The 18,502-nt window shown below is 42.0% G+C and overlaps 1 protein-coding gene across 2 annotated transcripts; it reads right to left on the minus strand.

Moving 5' to 3' along the window:
* Nucleotides 1-393: 393 nt before the first annotated feature.
* On the minus strand, nucleotides 394-17,462 carry LOC111968408 (RNA transcription, translation and transport factor protein). Of its 2 annotated transcripts, none has more exons than XM_070445073.1 (8): nucleotides 17,276-17,462; nucleotides 16,580-16,704; nucleotides 15,541-15,641; nucleotides 14,797-14,882; nucleotides 9,211-9,299; nucleotides 8,896-8,964; nucleotides 8,264-8,312; nucleotides 394-4,200 (listed from the first exon to the last, which is right to left on the minus strand). In XM_070445073.1, the coding sequence occupies exons 1-8, from the start codon at nucleotides 17,334-17,336 to the stop codon at nucleotides 4,046-4,048; spliced, it is 735 nt and encodes a 244-aa protein (XP_070301174.1). In that variant the 5' UTR covers nucleotides 17,337-17,462; the 3' UTR covers nucleotides 394-4,045. The 2 variants fall into 2 exon arrangements, with proteins under 2 accessions (XP_070301174.1, XP_023849669.1); XM_023993901.3 differs by having other exon boundaries at nucleotides 14,797-14,874; nucleotides 15,542-15,641; nucleotides 17,276-17,461.
* Nucleotides 17,463-18,502: the final 1,040 nt, after the last annotated feature.

Consider the following 18,502-nt stretch of genomic DNA (forward strand, 5'->3'; position numbering starts at 1 on the left):
TAAATTAGACAGTCACAGTGGATTTTCTTCTGAATAACTAGTCAAGGAATAGAACTTTCCATTCAGCTTCAGGCAACTTTGATGTAAGGCTTAATCACACTTGTAGTGACCACTTCTATCCGTCACGCCCATTGTTTCTTATCCATTGTTCACTAGATATATCAATGTAATTAAACCCAACACAATGTTGAAAAACAGAATGCTTCCCACAACTAGATCACATAACTAGACGTGAGCTGGACGTAACTCAGGGACTGTAACCAGGGCTCATACGTGGCAAAGTGAACTCTAATGGCCGTGGCCATGAAAGCCCAGTAGGCCTCTGGGCAGAGGCAGTAGATCTACAATGCTGGCATATGCCTTAGTAAACTCAGCAAAAAAAGAAACGTCCTCTCACTGTCAACTACGTTTATTTTCAGCAAACTTAATATGTGTAAATATTTGTATGAACATAACAAGATTCAACAACTGAGACATAAACTGAACAAGTTCCACAGACATGTAACTAACAGAAATTGAATGTGTCCCTGAACAAAGGTGTGGTCAAAATCAAAAGTAACAGTCAGTATCTGGTGTTGCCACCAGCTGCATTAAGTACTGCACTGCATGTCCTCCTCATGGACAGCACCAGATTTGCCAGTTCTTGCTGTGAGATGTTACCCCACTCTTCCACCAAGGCACCTGCAAGTTCCCGGACATTTCTGGGGGGGGGGGGGATTGGCCATAGCCCTCACCCTCCAATCCAACAGGTTCCAGACGTGCTCAATGGGATTGAGATCCGGGCTCTTCGCTGGCCATGGCAGAACACTGACATTCCTGTCTTGCAGGAACTCACGCACAGAACGAGCAGCTTGGCTGGTGCCATTGTCATGCTGGAGGGTCATGTCAGGATGAGCCTGCAGGAAGGGTACCACATGTTTCTTTAGACCTCTCTAAAATAAATAATGTATTTATTGTGAGGGTGTAGGCTATATTACATGGATTTAATTGACTTTTAAGAATGTAGATGTTCCAAAGGTCTGCATCAGTAGCTTGAAGAAGCCAAGAGATGCTAAAATGCCTTATTCTAAAATGGATTAAATATTTATTTTAAATCAGCAATCTACAACACAATACCCCATAATGACAAAGCAACAGCAGGTTTTTAGACATTTTTGCAATATATATATTTTTTAAGTATTCAGATGCTTTGCTATGTGACTCGAAATTGAGCTCAGGTGCATCCTGTTCCCATTGAACATCCTTGAGATGTTTCTACAAATTGATTGGAGTCCACCTGTGGCAAATTCAATTGATTGGACATGATTTGGAAAGGCACACACCTGTCTGTATAAGGTCCCACAGTTGACAGTGCATGTCAGAGCAAAAACCAAGCCATGAGGTCGAAGGAATTGTCCGTAGAACTCCGAGACATGATTGTGTCGAGGCACAGATCTGGGGAAGGGTACCAAAAAATGTCTGCAGCATTGAAGGTCCCCAAGAACACAGTGGCCTCCAACATTCTTAAATGGAAGATGTTTGGAAACACCAAGACTCTTCCTGGAACTGAGCAATCTGGGGAGAAGGGCCTTCGTCAGGGAGATGAACCCAATGGTCACACTGACAGAGTTCCTCTGTGGAGATTGGAGAACCTTCTAGAAGGACAACCATATCTGCAGCACTCCACCAATCAGACCTTTATGGTAGTGGCCATACGGAATACACCCCTCAGTAAAAAGGCACATGACAGCCCGCTTGGAGTATGCCAAAAGGCACCTAAAGACTCTCAGACCATGAGAAACAACATTCTCTCATCTGATGAAACCAAGATTGAACTCTTTGGTCTGAATGCCAAGTGTCACATCTGGAAGAAACCTGGCACCATCCCTACGGTGAAGCATGGTGGTGGCAGCATCATGCTGTGGGGATGTTTTTCAGCGGCAGGGACTGGGAGACTAGTCAGGATCGAGGCAAAGATGTACGGAGCGATCCTTGATGAAAACCTGCTCCAGAGCGCTCAGGACCTCAGACTGGGGTGAAGGTTCTCCTTCCAACAGGACAACGCAGGAGTGGCTTCGGGATAAGTTTCTCTGAATGTCCTTGAGTGGCACAGCCAGAGCCTGGACTTGAACATCTCTGGAGAGACCTGAAAATAGCTGTGCAGCAACGCTCCCCATCCAACCTGACAGAGCTTGAGAGGATCTGCAGAGAATGGGAGACTCCCCCAATACAGGTGTGCCAAGCTTGTAGCGACACACCCAAGGCTTTAATCGCTGCCAAAGGTGCTTCAAGAATGTACTGAGTGCTTATGTAAATGTAATATTCCAGTTTGATTTTTAATACATGTGCAAACATTTCTAAAAACCTGTTTTTGCTTTGTCATTATGGGGTGTTGTCTAGATTTATGAGGGGGGGAAAAAACATTTTAATCCATTTTAGAATAAGGTTGTAACATAACACAATGTGGATAGTCAAGGGGTAGGAATACTTTCTGAACGCACTGTACTGGGGGCCATACTTCATTTTGATGTTACGTATCAGAGCGGACACCTGCAACAAACAAAAAGACGCCAAATGACCGAGGCTGTACAAAGAGCCTTAGCATAGAACCTGTCAGGTAGCAAGTTCCTCAAGTAGAAGGCAACTGCTGCCAAATCACTGTACTAAAGACCCAGGTGAAGAAATATGACCGGTCTTCGCCGAGACATCAAAGCACTTCAAAGCCATAGAAACCTAGTTGCATGAGCCCTATGAGCTCAGTCTTGCATGAGATGATTGGACAAAGCCATTGATCACGTGACACCATTCATTCCTATATGAAGACTCAATAGAGCATTGAAGCTAAATGCAGTCGGTTAAGATGGCGTCTCATGGAGACATGCACACTTTGAGCAACTCCAGGAAATGAGGTTGCAGGCTAGCTCAGTGTTGCCCCATCTTATTGAGTAACTCAAGTTGAAGGCTGACCGGGGTACTGCAGGCTGCCATTAGCAACTCAATTATCCTTTGTGTGAGCATTTTTTGATAATCGGTTCAAGGACATACAGCTGGTGTATTTGAAGCAATTATTGGTACTATAATTGTCCAACAAAGATTTCCACTCACGATAATGGGGATCCTGTTTTCTGCTAATAATGCCCGCAGTTGGCCTTGAACTTCGGTGGCTTCAATGAGAGGGGGCAGTCATTCTCCCCTGGTATTTACGAAGGTCAACAATAACACGTTTGGAAAGTAATGTTTGTTCTGTGACTGATGATAGCCGAGTGTGGTGTAGTTGTCAAGGATGTTCACTGTCCTGTGACCTAATGTAGTTATCTGATGCAGGGAGACTAATGATAGAGGATCGTTTTATGGTGCTATTTCGGGCGAGTCTTGAAGTGCTTTCCCCTGTGAGAACCCTTCTGTCATAGACTTCGAATGAAGGACACTTGAGACAAAGCAAGGATTTCACCAACCACCACCAAAGTAAATTTCCAAACTTCAACTGTGACTTCCCTCCCCTGCAAATAAAGTTAACTAAAAATAAACTAGATCTTTGAGGCACAAGTCCAGTTATATCTGTCCATGTGTATTGAATGAACACACAGCAATGCAGTATTTGAGTATTCTGTGCACTAATCATTTTGTATTTCACCACATGGTCGCCAAATATTTGTTCACCAGTTTTTTAATCATTTATCTTTCCTAAGATGTAATTCCTGACTTGTTTTATCGCTCATTCCATCTCAAGGGAATCTGATAGCACTTCCCATTTCTTATGAACACAAACCAAAGTTGCTTTCTCCCCAATGTATTTCATACATTCTCATTCCAACACTCATGCCACAAAAATGCATTTCTTTCTCAAAACAAAAAAACTAGTCCATTTCATTCCAACCGTCCCAAATCCTTCACACACACACAGAAAAAAAATGAAACTCAAAGGCTTAGTCCTAGTTGTTGAGGGACAAAAATAAAATAAGGACAAGGTCTTGGACCAATATCCATGTATAGTTTGTGTGGTACTTCTTTTTCACAGACTATGTTGGGGGTTAAAGGCAGAGGTCAAGGGGTCAGGCAGGCCAGGTCATCTGCCGACCTTGCCCAGGCGGTGGTCTGTCTTCGGGTCTGCGATTATGGCCTGGACGGCTACGATGGCCTCATTGATCCGGGTCTGCAGGTCTCGTAGCTCCTCGATGTGGAGCAGACGTAGGATCTGAGCCGCTTCGTTCAGGGTGGCGTCTGCAGAGAAAGGAGGCACACACCGTTAGAGGCCATGTTCCAGAGGAAGAGATTATGCTCAGTCGGTGATCAGCGATTGAGGCCACAGTAAAATTCATGAAGGACCACATGTATGAAGTAGGATGCATGTAATTGTGCTTTTGTTTCCCCCATGATATCTTCTACCAAAATAAGGGGGTTAATAAAGCCATATTGCATCTTTGTAGTGATCCATCAAAACACTTCCACACATCCTTCTCAAGAAGGCACAACCCCTGACATAGCCTGATATTATGTTGACATGACAGGCCACTTCAAACAAAGTGGTTCACGGGGAAATGACACACTAGTGGTTCCTCAATTAAAAGTTGAGATTATGCCGCAGGATTTAGAGGTAATTTGTGGTTTAGTACGTTACCCTGCGTCACTGCTTCCATTGCTCCAGACCACCGCAAGGGGGAGTTAGAGCACTGATTAGCTTTTGGGTCCCAAGGCCTAATGTGTCTCTACCTGACAATGAATGGGCGATTTAAACTGATAATTGTGCAAGACTTCAAAATTGAATTTCAATTCACTGAATGATGAGGATGAAGGTGATTGAATTTAGAACAATAGTGTAAGAATTGCTATTCCTCTGTCCTGCACACCTGAAAAAAATACACTTTTGTTTCTATTTGGTCAGAAGAAGCTGTAACTGCAATGTAGCATATTACTTACTAAAACTGTAGCATATTACTTACTAAAAAAACTGTTGTTACACTAAGGTTTTCATTCAAAGAGAAACAAAAATGTTCAGTTATATTCCATGATATTCCTAAGAAATGTGTTGACTGAATATAAGCAAGTGATGTCTGCTAAATAATCAAGTTGATGGCGCAGTCATATAGCCTCGGCACCTACATAAAGCTGAGTGACTCACTCATTCATGGCTTTGGATCAAATTAAATAAGTACCAACATTCTTTCTGATAGTCTTTAATAAAGAAATGTTTTGGATATCTTGACCTGGACACTATGTATTATAGTCTCTAAAAGGAACAATATTACCACCGTCTCTTGCGCATGTCATTTTCCAGATTTGCCCTAATGAAAAATGCCCCATAGATATTAATTTAGAATCCTCCAATCCTCTAAATGTAACTATTGGCGAAGAGCCATATAGATTGCAAAATAGTTGGGAAGATATTCGCGATGGGACATGGTTTATGAATTGACGCAACTTCCCGTGTCGCCCACACGCACATTAAACATTTGGATAATAAAGAATTTAAAAGCTGACATTAATTGATGAATGCATCAAATCAACCAAAGTCGCTTTAGCTGACATGTTGCGGTTCATCTGATGAAGATGCACATGGGCCTATTTATATAATGAGTAAGAATTCGGAGTGCTGAAATTATTCTATATTAAATCATTAGACCCATCACTAAAAGCATCAGTCATGCAAAAAGTTGACTTAAATCCGAACTGGTTTTGCAGGACGCAGATTCCAGATTGCCTTTGCCGATCGCTCATCAACCATCAGTGAGTCGATGGCTTGAATAGTCTCGCTGGAAATGGTAGATGCTGTGTTTTTGGTTGATTGCCAGGCGGCATTGGCAGAGAGTCAGGCGGAGAGCGACCTGTTTAAATTGTATGAGCAAAAAACATTCAATTTAATTTGGAATGGCAAGCCAGGCAAAATTAAAAGGGCCTATTGTCTCACCCCATGTTCAAGAATGGCCTTTTCTCCTTTTTTCAGATTACAACTGCTCACTTTCGGTTATTTGAAAACAATCTACAAAATATCGTTATTTTTTTAAACAAGGACTTCAAAATGAGATCGTGAACTCTGCAAACAACGTTTCCAGTCAGAATGAGAACGGTAAATGACTGTAATTAATCCATCCACCCATTATGGGACTTTAGTAGAACAATAGACTCTTGCCAAGAAGGAGGGTCGGGGGAGAATTGGATCATTACGGATCAAATATTTTCAGTTGATGCCAAACAAGTTCGATCGGGTTTAAGTCAGGATAACTACATGTATATTTTTAGATATACTGTAGGCTTACCATAGGTGGTTAGGTCTTTTATTTAACCTTTATTTTACTACATAAAGGTCTACTTACTCTTAAATGTCTTGCAATGGCCTAGTCAAAGCCCAGACCCTCAATCCAATTGAGAATCTGTCGTATGACTTAAAGATTGCTGTACACCAGCGGAAGCCATCCAACTTGAAGAAGCTGGAGCAGTTTTGCCTTGAAGAATGGGCAAAAATCCCAGTGGCTAGATGTGCCAAGCTTATAGAGACATACCCCAAGAGACTTGCAGCTGTAATTGCTGTAAAAGGTGGCTCTACAAAGTATTGACTTTGGGGGGGAGAATAGCTATGCACGCTCAAGTTCAGTTTTTTTGTCTTATTTCTTGTTTGTTTCACAATAAAAATTATTTTTGCATTTTGAAAGTGGTAGGCATGTTCTCTAAATAAAATGATACAAACCCCTCCCCAAAAAATCTATTCTAATTCCAGGTTGTAAGACAACAAAATAGGTAAAATGCCAAGGGGGTGAATATTTTCGCAAGCCACTGACATGTTGTGGTTTATCTAATGAAGGATTAACTCTATCTATAAGCTCAGGACGAGAGTAAAACATGCAATAAGATAAACTGCAAGAAAGGGAACACATATGTAACCGTAGAAAACGATTGCAGGTCGGAGGGCCATCTAACAAGTGCAAATCGGAGGGCCATCAGGCGAAACAGACCAATGAAGCACGGTTAAACAGCGGGAGTATCTATGACTGAGGACTGGGTAGGCCCTCCGCTTCTCCCTTCCCACAGCGCAGGGTTCTGTGCCGGGAGGGTTGCTTCATCTCTCGCCCAAGTTCGGATCCCCGCATCTCATGTCGCCTGGGTTGCACCCGACCGGCTCCATCCCCCCTTTAGGCACGGCCGCATGGCGCACCCCCAATATCAAGGTGCACATGGGCCTATTTATATAATGAATATGAATTCGGAGGGCATAAATGATTGAATGTTAAAGCATTAGACCTCTCACTAAATGCGTCAGTCATACAAAAGTTATACTTAAATCCGAACTGGTTGGAGATAGAGTACATGGCCATGAAGGCTAGATCATTTTTCAAGCTGTTCAAACATTCATAGATGACCAGCAGGGCCAAATAATATAAACAGTGCTTATAGAGGGTGCAACCGGTCAGCACCTTAGGAGTAAAATGTCAGTTGGCTTTTTATAGCCGAGCATTCAGAGGTCAAGACAGCGTGTGAATGAGTGAGAGAAAAAGAGGATCGAAACACTCAACTATTTCAGCACCATTTCGTGCTGCTCTGCAACAAGCATGGTCTTGATAAATCAATTTTATTTTTTATTTTCACTGAATCTCTGTTTTGGTATTGGTTAGACTACAATGAGGGTGTGGAAATGTTAGGATTACTTTGCTCTTAGTACTGTAGCCTACTCCCGACCAATCATGTTGTACAGCGCCATATTTTCCCAACGTTTAATTTTGGGATTTTCTTGGAATAGAAACACCATAATATTAAGCACAATGTTCTTACAAAAAAAGGTTTTAAATTCTCTAGTACAGCCAATATTACAGACTGTCAAATGCTTCTCAAAGATGCCCCCTAGTGGTCAAACTAGCACTAACTAGCATTAATGCAACAATGGCTGACACTTAAATAACGTGCCACAGAATTCTGCGGCAGCCCGCAAGGTGTGCTGCAACTTCTACATGAAGAACCACTGTAGTCTCCACAATGACACGTTCCATGCCTTGTTTCCTTTGTGCAGATGTGTCTCCAACTGATCTGGAACAGATCTTGACACAATGTGATGGCCATACCCACCCAAGCAATCCTACAGAGTATTACATCAACAGTACAGTCAAGATAAATGCCATGTCTATCATATCAATAGGACAGAATGTTGAGAGACAATTTAGATGATTATAATCGCCTTGGGTACAAGAAGATGGGAGAATTAAGTGTTTCAAAATGTAATTTAGTCAAAGTCCATTTATGAGAAAATTAAGGATGACATGGCACATTGTTTAAAAATGAGTTTGTGTGTATTACTCACCTCCGGTATCAAAGCCGAGGATGTGCTTGTCCAAGGCCACAGGGAGACCCTTGAGACAAGGCAAAAACAGGAATAAATACTGTATGTTCGGACCGCTTAAAATACCATAGCCACATAGACGACTCCCAGACCACTGCACACAGGCCTTACCTATCATGAATAGGTATGAATCAATAGGTATGAATCAAGCATCTCAGAGTAGGAGTGCTGATCTAGGATCAGGTCCACGTTCGATCCTATTCATTGTGATTAAAAAAGCAAAACTGATCCTGAATTAGTAGTCAGATGCTTGATACATACGGGCCCTGAGCAGTAACGTGTGCTGAGAGTTCCCATGTATGATCATGTCAGATTGAAAGAATAAAAATATGCCAGACTTGGGATCAATTTATATTTGTTTTCTTTCAAATACACTCTGCGCTTAATTGAGCTTTCCCAGTGCAAAACCTGTCCATCTGGCACACCAGGCAGGCTCAATTCAACGTAAATGAAAATAAATACTGTTTGGACCCAGGTCTGAAATATTGTGGGTACTCTTTCGGATCACATTTCAAAACAACGCATTTTGATGAAGCCTAAACGTGTAGGTGGATCTCCATCAGTCAAAGACTCAATCTTCAAAAGTGAATCACCTCTTTAGACTGGCTGGCCTTGGCTATGGCTTCTGGGGTCAGCCTCTCTTGGATAAGGATCCTTATAGCCTGTTAGACAAGGGAAATGACCACACCATTGTTATCAAATCTGAAATCAGCACAGGTTCGTCATTTATAACCTGTTCATAAGAAATGAGTAAGACCCTTTTCAAAGTAAAGTGCCGATCTGAACTGTACTGGCTCAGATATTTTGGGTGAGTAACCAGGCACTCGCACTACAGCTAGGCTTGGCTCAGTAGTGTGAAAAGGATATTAGTACGTCTGATATGGGGCTCGGTTGCCGCTGGTTCTCACCTTCAGCATGACCAGGTAGTCGTCGTGACGCTGGATCTTCAGCAGGCTAGCCAGGCCTAAGACGCCAGCCTTAAAGTCTGGGTTGCTGCCTTGAGGAGCACACACACTTATTGTCAACACAACATGGAGGCTGTTGACGCAGTTACATTCATGAAGTCAGCTGGAGTCACAACTGTCCCCGTTGGTACGATTCTGTGTGTGTGCGTGGTGTGTAATATATATATATAAATTACACACACACACGTCAAAAGTTTGTACACACATACTCATTCAAGGGTTTTATTTATTTGAACTATTTTCTACATTGTAGACATCAAAACTATGAAATAAGGTATGTCGGGTCATTGTCCTGTTGAAAAACAAAATGATGGCATATCGCTGCAGAATTCTGTGGTAGGTTAAGTGAGCCTTGAATTCTAAATAAATCACTGACAGTGTCACCAGCAAAACACCTATGGTTGCAAAGGGTCCGAAACTTTCCTGTAAACTTTCGAAAATTTTCCATGGGAAGTTAAGCCCGGGAATTTGGGGAATTTTTATTAAATTCATTAAAAAAAGCTTATAACAGTGAACCTTTTTTTGTGAGATACACATAATTCTAGGTCATGGCAGCATCATGTTGTGGGGGTGCTTTGCTGCAGGAGGGACTGGTGCACTTCACAAAATAGATGGCATCATTTGCAAGGAAAAATGTGTGGATATATTGAAGCAACATTTCAAGACATCAGTCAGGAAGTTGGGTCTTCCAAATGGACAATGACCCCAAGCATACTTCCAAAGTTGTGGCAAAATGGCTTAAGGACAACAAAGTCAAGGTATTGGAGTTGCCATCAAAAAGCCCTGACCTCAATCCTATAGAACATTTGTGGGCAGAACTGAAAAAGCGTGTGCAAGCAAGGAGGCCTACAAACTTGACTCAGTTACACCAGCTCTGTCAGGAGGAATGGGCCAAAATTCACCCAACTTATTGTGGGAAGCTTGTGGAAGGCTACCCAAAACGTTTGACCCAAGTTAAACAATTTAAAGGCAATGCTACCAAATACTAATTGAGTGTATGTAAACTTCTGACCCACTGGGAATGTGTTGAAAGAAATAAAAGCTGAAATAAATCATCTCTCTACTATTATTCTGACATTTCACATTCTTAAAATAAAGTGGTGATCCAAACTGACCTAAAACATGGAATTTTTACTAGGATTAAATGTCAGGAATTGTGAAAAACTGAGTTTAAATGTATTTGGCTAAGGTGTATGTACATTTCTAACTCTAACTGTACATGCTTTCTGGTAAGTTTGGTTACAATGTGTGGGGTAAATGTATTTTATATGACATACATTATTTTTTGTTAACTAGTAAATAGTAGCCTTCAGCAAAGTGTGTTTAAATCAGTTCTAACTAGTTAATCATTTCTGCTAGTTAATTTTTTCTACCATGTGGGTTTTTAGCTTGCTTAAGCCTGCTAACTGAGGAGTGTTAATTCACCAGTTTCATTTTAAAACATTTATCTTACAAAGGAGTTGTTTAATCTAACTGCTTAACTATTCATCTGTACATGGACTTTCATTTGTTTCTTTCTCATTTTTCCCTAATCTTTACAGGAAAATGCCACAGGCACTATCTGTAGAAGGAAAAGCTGTGTACATTTGCAAATACTGTGTCCAAATCATCATGTGTCAAGAATGCAACAAAGATGCAGAATCATCTGGCCAAGTGCATAAAGTTCCCTCAGCGCTCACAACAAGCAACCTCTGACAAAAGTCCCTCTACTTCTATTTGAGGTGAAAATTATGAATCAGACACCTTATCGATAGCAACAGCTCATGTCCTCCTGGAATCAGAAGGTTTTTTTGACTCAATGGAGGGACGAAGTCAGAGAAATGCTGATGAATGTCTTGCTCGAGCTGTGTATGCAACTGGTTCACCTCTGATGCTCACAGGCAATGTGTATTGGAAGAGATTTCTGAATGTTCTTCGCCCAGCTTACACCTCTCCAACCAGACATGCTTTATCTACTCATTTGCTGGATGCAGAGTTCAACAGAGTTCAAGTGAAGGTCAAGCAAATCATAGAGAAAGCAGACTGTATTGCAATCATCTCTGATGGGTGGTCGAATGTTCGTGGGCAAGGAATAATTAACTACATCATCTCCACCCTTCAACCAGTATTCTACAAGAGCACAGACACAAGGRACAACAGACACACYGGTYKCTACATTGCMKWYRRSYYRWMKGCAGTCATCAATGACCTTGGACCACAGAAGGTATTTGCACTGGTGACCGACAATGCTGCGAACATGAAAGCTGCTTGGTCTAAAGTGGAGGAGTCCTACCCTCACATCACACCCATTGGCTGTGCTGCGCATGCATTGAATCTGCTCCTCAAGGACATCATGGCACTGAAAACAATGGATACACTCTACAAGAGAGCCAAGGAAACGGTTAGATATGTGAAGGGTCATCAAGTTATAGCAGCAATCTATTTCACCAAGCTAAGTGAGAAGAAGCTTGAAGCTGCCCAGCAACACCCGTTGGGGTGGTGTTGTCATCATGTTTGACAGTCTCCTGGAGGGGAAGGAGTCTCTCCAAGAAATGGCCATATCACAGTATGCCGATGTGGACAGCCCCATCAACAGGATCCTCCTGGATGATGTATTTTGGGAGAGTGGTAAGCAGTCTGAAACCTATAGCAGTAGCCATTGCACGGATTGAGGGAGACAATGCCATCCTGTCTGATGTTTAGACTCTGCTTGAGGATGTAAGACAATAAATCCGTACTGCCCTGCCCACTTCACTGTTGCTCCAAGCAGAGGAAACCGCAGTTCTGAAAAGCACCAAAAAGCGTTTAGACTTCTGCCTGAAGCCCATAGACGCCGCAGCATACATGTTGGACCCCAAGTATGCTGGCAAGAGCATCCTGTCTGGTGCAGAGATCAACAAGGCCTATGGTGTTATCACTACCGTGTCTTGCCACCTTGGCCTGGATGAGGGCAAGGTTCCTGGCAGTCTGGCGAAGTACACTTCCAAGCAAGGGCTTTGAGATGGAGATGCAATATGGCAGTCATGCCAACATATCTCATCTGCCACCTGGTGGAAGAGACTTTGTGGATCTGAGGCTATTTTCCCAATTACCTCCATCATCCTCCAAATCCCACCAACATCAGCCACCTCAGAGAGCAACTGGTACTTGTTTGGGAACACCCACACCAAAGCATGCAACAGGCTGACCACTACAAGGGTTGAAAAATTGGTGGCCATCCAGGCAAATTTGAGGCTTTTTGAGCCTGACAACGCGCCATCCTCAACAAGGTTGGAAAGTGACAGTGAAGATGAGGCCTCAGAGTATGATGTTCAGGAGGTGGACATTGAGAAGGTCCAGGGAGAAGACATGGAAGCCTGAGAGGAAAACAACAATAGCTTTAGTTTCTAGACTATCATTTTATGATGTATGTTGAAAACGTTTTTGGGAGATGCGATGGATCATTGGGGATCATTCAATATTCCCTTTTGTTGTTCTGTGAAATCATCCCATGTGAAGTCAACTCATTTAATTAAAGTTCAATTCATAACTAAATTGTTTTTTAAAATTTATATTGGAAGGATTTAATCATTTGCAATTATGTCTACTTATTATAAGGTAAAGAAAGGTTTCTGTTTCTGTCTCCATATGATATGGTAAATATTTCCAATGCAAAAAAAATCTACATTTAAATGGGATTAATATTAATTTGCATATATTTCTGTTAATTCCCACGGAAAGTTTCCACCTCTGAATATTCCCCACACATGCGAAGATCATCCGTTCACCTACTCTACGTCTCACAAAGGCCAGATTTCCACCAGTCTAATGACCATCGCTCGTGTTTCTTGGCCCAAGCAAATCTTCTTACTATTGGTGTCCTTTAGTAGTGGTTCATTTTTTAGCAATTCGACGATGAAGGCCTGATTCACACAGTCTCCTCTGAACAGTTGATGTTGAGATGCGTCTGTTGCTTGAACTCTGAGAATAATTTATTTGGGAAGCAATCTGAAGTGCAGTTAACTCTAATTAACTTAGAGTTAACTGCACAGCAGCAGAGGTAACTCTGGGTCTTCCTTTCCTGTGGCGGTCCTCATGAGAGCCAGTTTACAAAATTTTTCAGATTGACTGACCTTCATGTCTGAAAGTAATGATGGACTGTCATTTCCATTTGCTTATTTGAGCTGTTCAAGCCATAATATGGACTTGGTATTTTACAAAATATGGCTATCTTCTGTATACCACCCCTACAACTGATTGGCTCAAACGCATTAAGGAAAGAAATTCCACAAATATACTTTTAACAAGACACACCTGTTAATTGAAATGCATTCCAGGTGAAAACCCCATGAAGCTGGTTGAGAGAATGCCAAGAGTGTGCAAAGCTGTCATCAAGGCAAAGGGTGGCTACTTTGAACACTCAAATATAACATTTTGATTTGTGTAACACTTTTGGTTACTACATGATTCCATATGTGTTATTTCATAGTTTTGATGTCTTCACTTTTATTCAACAATGTAGAAAATATAACAAATAAAGAAACTCTTGAACGAGTAGGTGTGTCCAAACTTTTAACTGGTACCACACACACACACACACACACATACACACACAACTGTTCAAACGTTTGGGGTCACTTAGAAATGTCCTTGTTTCTGAAAGAAAATCACATTTTTTTTGTACATTAAAATAACATAAAATTTATCAGAAACACAGTGTAGTGTAGACATTGTTAATGTTGTAAATGACTATTGTACAACATTAACAATGTAATGGAATATCTACATAGGCCCATTATCAGTAACCATCACTCCTGTGTTCCAATTTTATTTAAAACATTTTATTTTACCTTTATTTAACTAGGCAAGTCAGTTAAGAACTTATTTTCAATGACGGCCTAGGAACAGTGGGTTAACTGCCTGTTCAGGGGCAGAACGACAGATTTGTACCTTGTCAGCTCAATGGCACGTTGTTTTAGCTAATCCAAGTTTATAATTTTAAAAGGCTAATTGATCATTAGAAAACCCTTTTGCAATGTTAGCACAGTTGAAAACTGTTGTTCTGATTAAAGAAGCAATACAACTGCATTCTACAGACTAGTTGAGTATCTGGAGCATCAGCATTTGTGGGTTTGATTACAGGCTCAAAATGGCCAGAAACAAGTCATTTTCTTCTGAAACTCATCAGTCTATTCTTGTTCTGAGAAATGAAGGCTATTCCATGCAAGAAATTGCCAAGAAACTGAAGATCTCGTACAACGCTGTGTACTACTGCCTTCACAGAACAGCACCAACTGGCTCTAACCAGAATAGAAAGAGGAGTGGGAGGCCCTGATGCACAACTGAGCAAGAGGACAAGTACATTAGAGTGTCTAATAAGTCTGGTGGTCTGGCCCAGACATGGTTGAGCTAACCCACTTTAGTACTACGTTGTTCACTGGTTTCTATAATCAAACGATTCTATCACAGAACATCAGGGACAGAGAAAGGAGTAAAGAGGATGAGAAAGGAGTAGAGAGGTAAGGGGAGAGAGGGGGATAGACATTTAGAGGAAGGAGTGGTTATGCTCACTGTCCAGATGGATGAGGGGATCCGAGGGTTTCTCCGCCTCGGTGGCTGTGGCTGGCGGGCAATTCTTGTACTTCTCAACTGGGGAGCCAGTAGGGCACACAACATCCAGACAGTGACCACTTAGTCCATGCCCCCCACTAACTACATACTACTATCATCAAACTGTTTTTACAACAAAGACTTGCTTTAGTAGTGTATAAGCTCATATATTTGACATTCCTGAACAATGACAATACAGTGTATGGCAAGAGAGGGTGGAACCACAACTAGATGATCCCTTATGGTAGAGCCGCCCAAGATGCCACTGTTAAGACAATGCTGCCATCTAGTGGCTAAAGGACGCATGATCACCACAACAATACTATACAGTACAGCCCTCAAACTCATACAGTACAGCCCTCAAACTCAACTCAGGACCTCGAAGCCAGTTCCACTGCTTTAAAAAATAAAAAAAATAAAAAAATGTTGGGACTGATTTAGACCACACACACCAGGTGGGTGCAATTAATTATCTGGTATAACAGAAAACTAGCAGGCTCTGGACCTCATTGGGTAAGAGTTGAATACCCCTGCTACACGGTATCTCCAAGTAAAGGTTGGTTGAAAATGTACTGTACTGTCATCTTCAATGGACTACAATAGTTAAAGTAGTAATATGCCACAACAAGTAGCCCAAGTACAAACAATGGGCACCGAATCATATGGCAAATATTTTTTCAATAAAGCAAAAGAGAAAATACTGTACCATTGTCGCCATATTCCAACCGAACGGCTAGACCCAGCAACCAGTCCACTGACTCCTGTCTCTCTTCGACAGTGAATGGGCAATTCACATCTCGAAGATACTGCGTAGGAAACAGAGTCAGGCTCATGTTCCGTAGGGAGAAAACTCGCCCCAGTGTGCCCTCCTGAATAGGTGTACCGTGTATACGAGGTGCCTGAGATCATAGCTGTGATACACTCTTCTTCAGTGGTTCACATCCATCGGAATGTTGTTGTTACTAGCTGTCCCCTGGTAGCTCTTTCTTTCAGAGCACTTGGGGCCAGGGGTGTATTCATCAGTGCACTCCGTAGAAAAATGTTTTGCACTGGAAAAACTAAAAACAATCTCGTCCCATCCTCCCCTTGCCTCTCTCTCAAAAATGTCAGTTGGAAGCGAGGATTCGAGGGCACTTCCCGGTCAGGGAACAGGGATGGTAACTTCACAACCCCAATGGAGGTTCTTCAATGAAGAAGAGTGTATCACAGCTATGGAGACCAGTGATGAGGGTGGTAAATCAGCTTACTATGAGCATTTAAGAATTTTTAGGCCTACTGACTGATCTTGGGGCACGTTGAACAGGACACAGCATTTTGGACTGTTCAGATAGATGTAGGCTAACGTAGAACAAACATACCTCTCCAATATTTAGAACAACTAATTATGTCAGTTCTATTCATGGCATTTCGATCTGCAGCATTCGACAACTGAACTGGCTTGATTGTTTTGCTCATGATGTAAACAGTTAGGGAAGGGGTTGAGAGAACACATTGATAATTGATATGGTAATAAAGTGGGAAAAGAGCCCCACCATGGTTCAGTAAGGAGAAAATGTTATAACACATGGAGATACTACATAAACTTCTCCAATAAGGACACAGATACATTGCAAAACTTAATGCTACAGTGCACACTACTGAACACAATCCATGTCGTGTTACTTGGATGTAATATGAACACAACACTTTTTCTGACCCAAGGGTTGATTCCAGTATAGTAACTGTAACTAGCCTTGCTGCTCACCAACTCAAAGGACTTGTGCCATCCCGAGGTGGGGATATTCCTCAGGTTGCCCCGGTCTTCAATTTTGTAGTGTCTGATTTTCTGGTCCTCCAGCCACACAATGAAATTCCTGAACTCTGTCTCATCTGTGCAAAACAGAATATTAGTTAAGTCAGTGGCTGGATTGTAAGTCAGCTAGATTCACTCTGCAAAGCTAACTGACCTGCACAAATGTGCCAGTGGTAGTAGATTTTCCTTTAACATGAAATTATAGTTTGTATATACAACCGGCTGAAATTCACATACGACTAGTCACAATACAAAGAAACAAGGCATAGATACTGTATCAATTTCAGATGCCACCCCTAACCTAGTTACGTTATCGGCCTCCACTGCCTGTTTGGCACTGTTAGTAAGCTCCCAAAAAGCTAGTTAATTAGCTAACGTTACCTGAGCTAATGCACAAAAGTACAAAACCTGACCACCTAACAATCACATGTTAATAATTTTTAATGACATAAACCCAGCCAATATAAACAAAGCCGACATACATATTACAGGCGTGGCTGTATTGAAATGTTTTAGACAGAGTAAGCGCTTGTTAGTTAAAAGGTAACATTAGATGCTAACTAACATATTTGAGCATGGCCATGGCTAGCTCTGAAAATGCACGTCATTCATTAGCAGATAGCTCGTTTATCGTGGTTTTGTAGCTACCTTTACAGTCAAACCCAGAGGGGTTATGGTAATCCAAAGCTGTCAGTTTTCTTCGAAACATGTTGACAAGTTGTTCTAGCTAGCTTTATAATTAACGTTAGAGAAACTTTTAGCCCGAAAGCGAGACACTTCTTCTACTGTGGCTTAACCTGCAGACGTCTTCTTCTGTGGGTTTTAACGGCGGTTGGCATCAAGTGTTTGTGGTGCATTACCGCCACCAACTGTACAGGGGTAAAACAATAAAGATAAGGCGGTGGGGTTGCTTAATCCACACAAACTGAAACATATTTCATACCCACACGGGCTCCCGGGAATGAGATGGTGGTACTACTTGTGCCAGTAGCTCAAGTAAATCCTTTGCCATAAAATGGAACCGCTCTGCTGCATCCTGGCCCGGGTACATGGCCCAGGTATCCTGGAAGGATATTGACCTCATTCCGTCAGTAGAGGATGCATGGTTATTCTTTAAAAGTGCTTTCCTCACCATCTTAAATAAGCATGCCCCATTCAAAAAAATGTAGAACCAGGAACAGATATAGCCCTTGGTTCACTCCAGACCAGACTGCCCTTGACCAGCACAAAAACATCCTGTGGCACACTGCATTGGCATTGAATAGACCGCGTGATATGCAATTTTTCAGAGAAGTTAGGAACCAATATACAAAGGCAGTTAGGAAAGCAAAGGCTAGCGTTTTCAAACAGAAATTTGCATCCTGTAGCACAAACTCCAAAAGGTTTTGGAACACTGTAAAGTCCATGGACAATAAGAGCACCTCCTCCCAGCTGCCCATTGCACTGAGGCTAGGAAACACTGCCACCACTGATAAATCCCAGATAATTGAGAATTTCAATAAACATTTTTCTACGGCTGGCCATGCTTTCCATCTGGCTACCCCTACCATAGTCAACAGCCTTGCACCCCCCACAGCAACTTGCCCAATCCTCCCTCATTTCTCCTTCACCCAAATCCAGATAGCTGATGTTCTGAAAGAGCTGCAAAATCTGGACCCCTACAAATCAGCCGGGCTAGACAATCTGGTACCTCTCTTTCTAAAATTATCCGCCGGAATTGTTGAAAACCCTATTACTAGCCTATTCAACCCCAAAGATTGGAAAGCTGCCGCAGTCTTCCCCCTCTTCAAAGGGGGAGACACTCTAGACCCAAACAGCTACAGACCTATATCTATCCTACCCTGCCTTTCTAAGGTCTTCGAAAGCCAAGTTAAC

This window comes from Salvelinus sp. IW2-2015, linkage group LG9, assembly GCF_002910315.2.
Source record: "Salvelinus sp. IW2-2015 linkage group LG9, ASM291031v2, whole genome shotgun sequence".
NCBI lineage: Eukaryota > Metazoa > Chordata > Actinopteri > Salmoniformes > Salmonidae > Salvelinus > Salvelinus sp. IW2-2015.

Bases quoted from the DNA above. Each gene is read 5' to 3' on its own strand.
- LOC111968408 (XM_070445073.1), bottom strand. From the start codon at position 17,336: ATGTTTCGAAGAAAACTGACAGCTTTGGATTACCATAACCCCTCTGGG. The intron at 9,300-14,796 runs GTGAGCATAACC...GTGCTCCTCAAG, and splicing joins TCCCCTCATCCATCTGGACA to GCAGCAACCCAGACTTTAAG. The intron at 8,965-9,210 runs GTGAGAACCAGC...CTTGTCTAACAG, and splicing joins ACTACCTGGTCATGCTGAAG to GCTATAAGGATCCTTATCCA.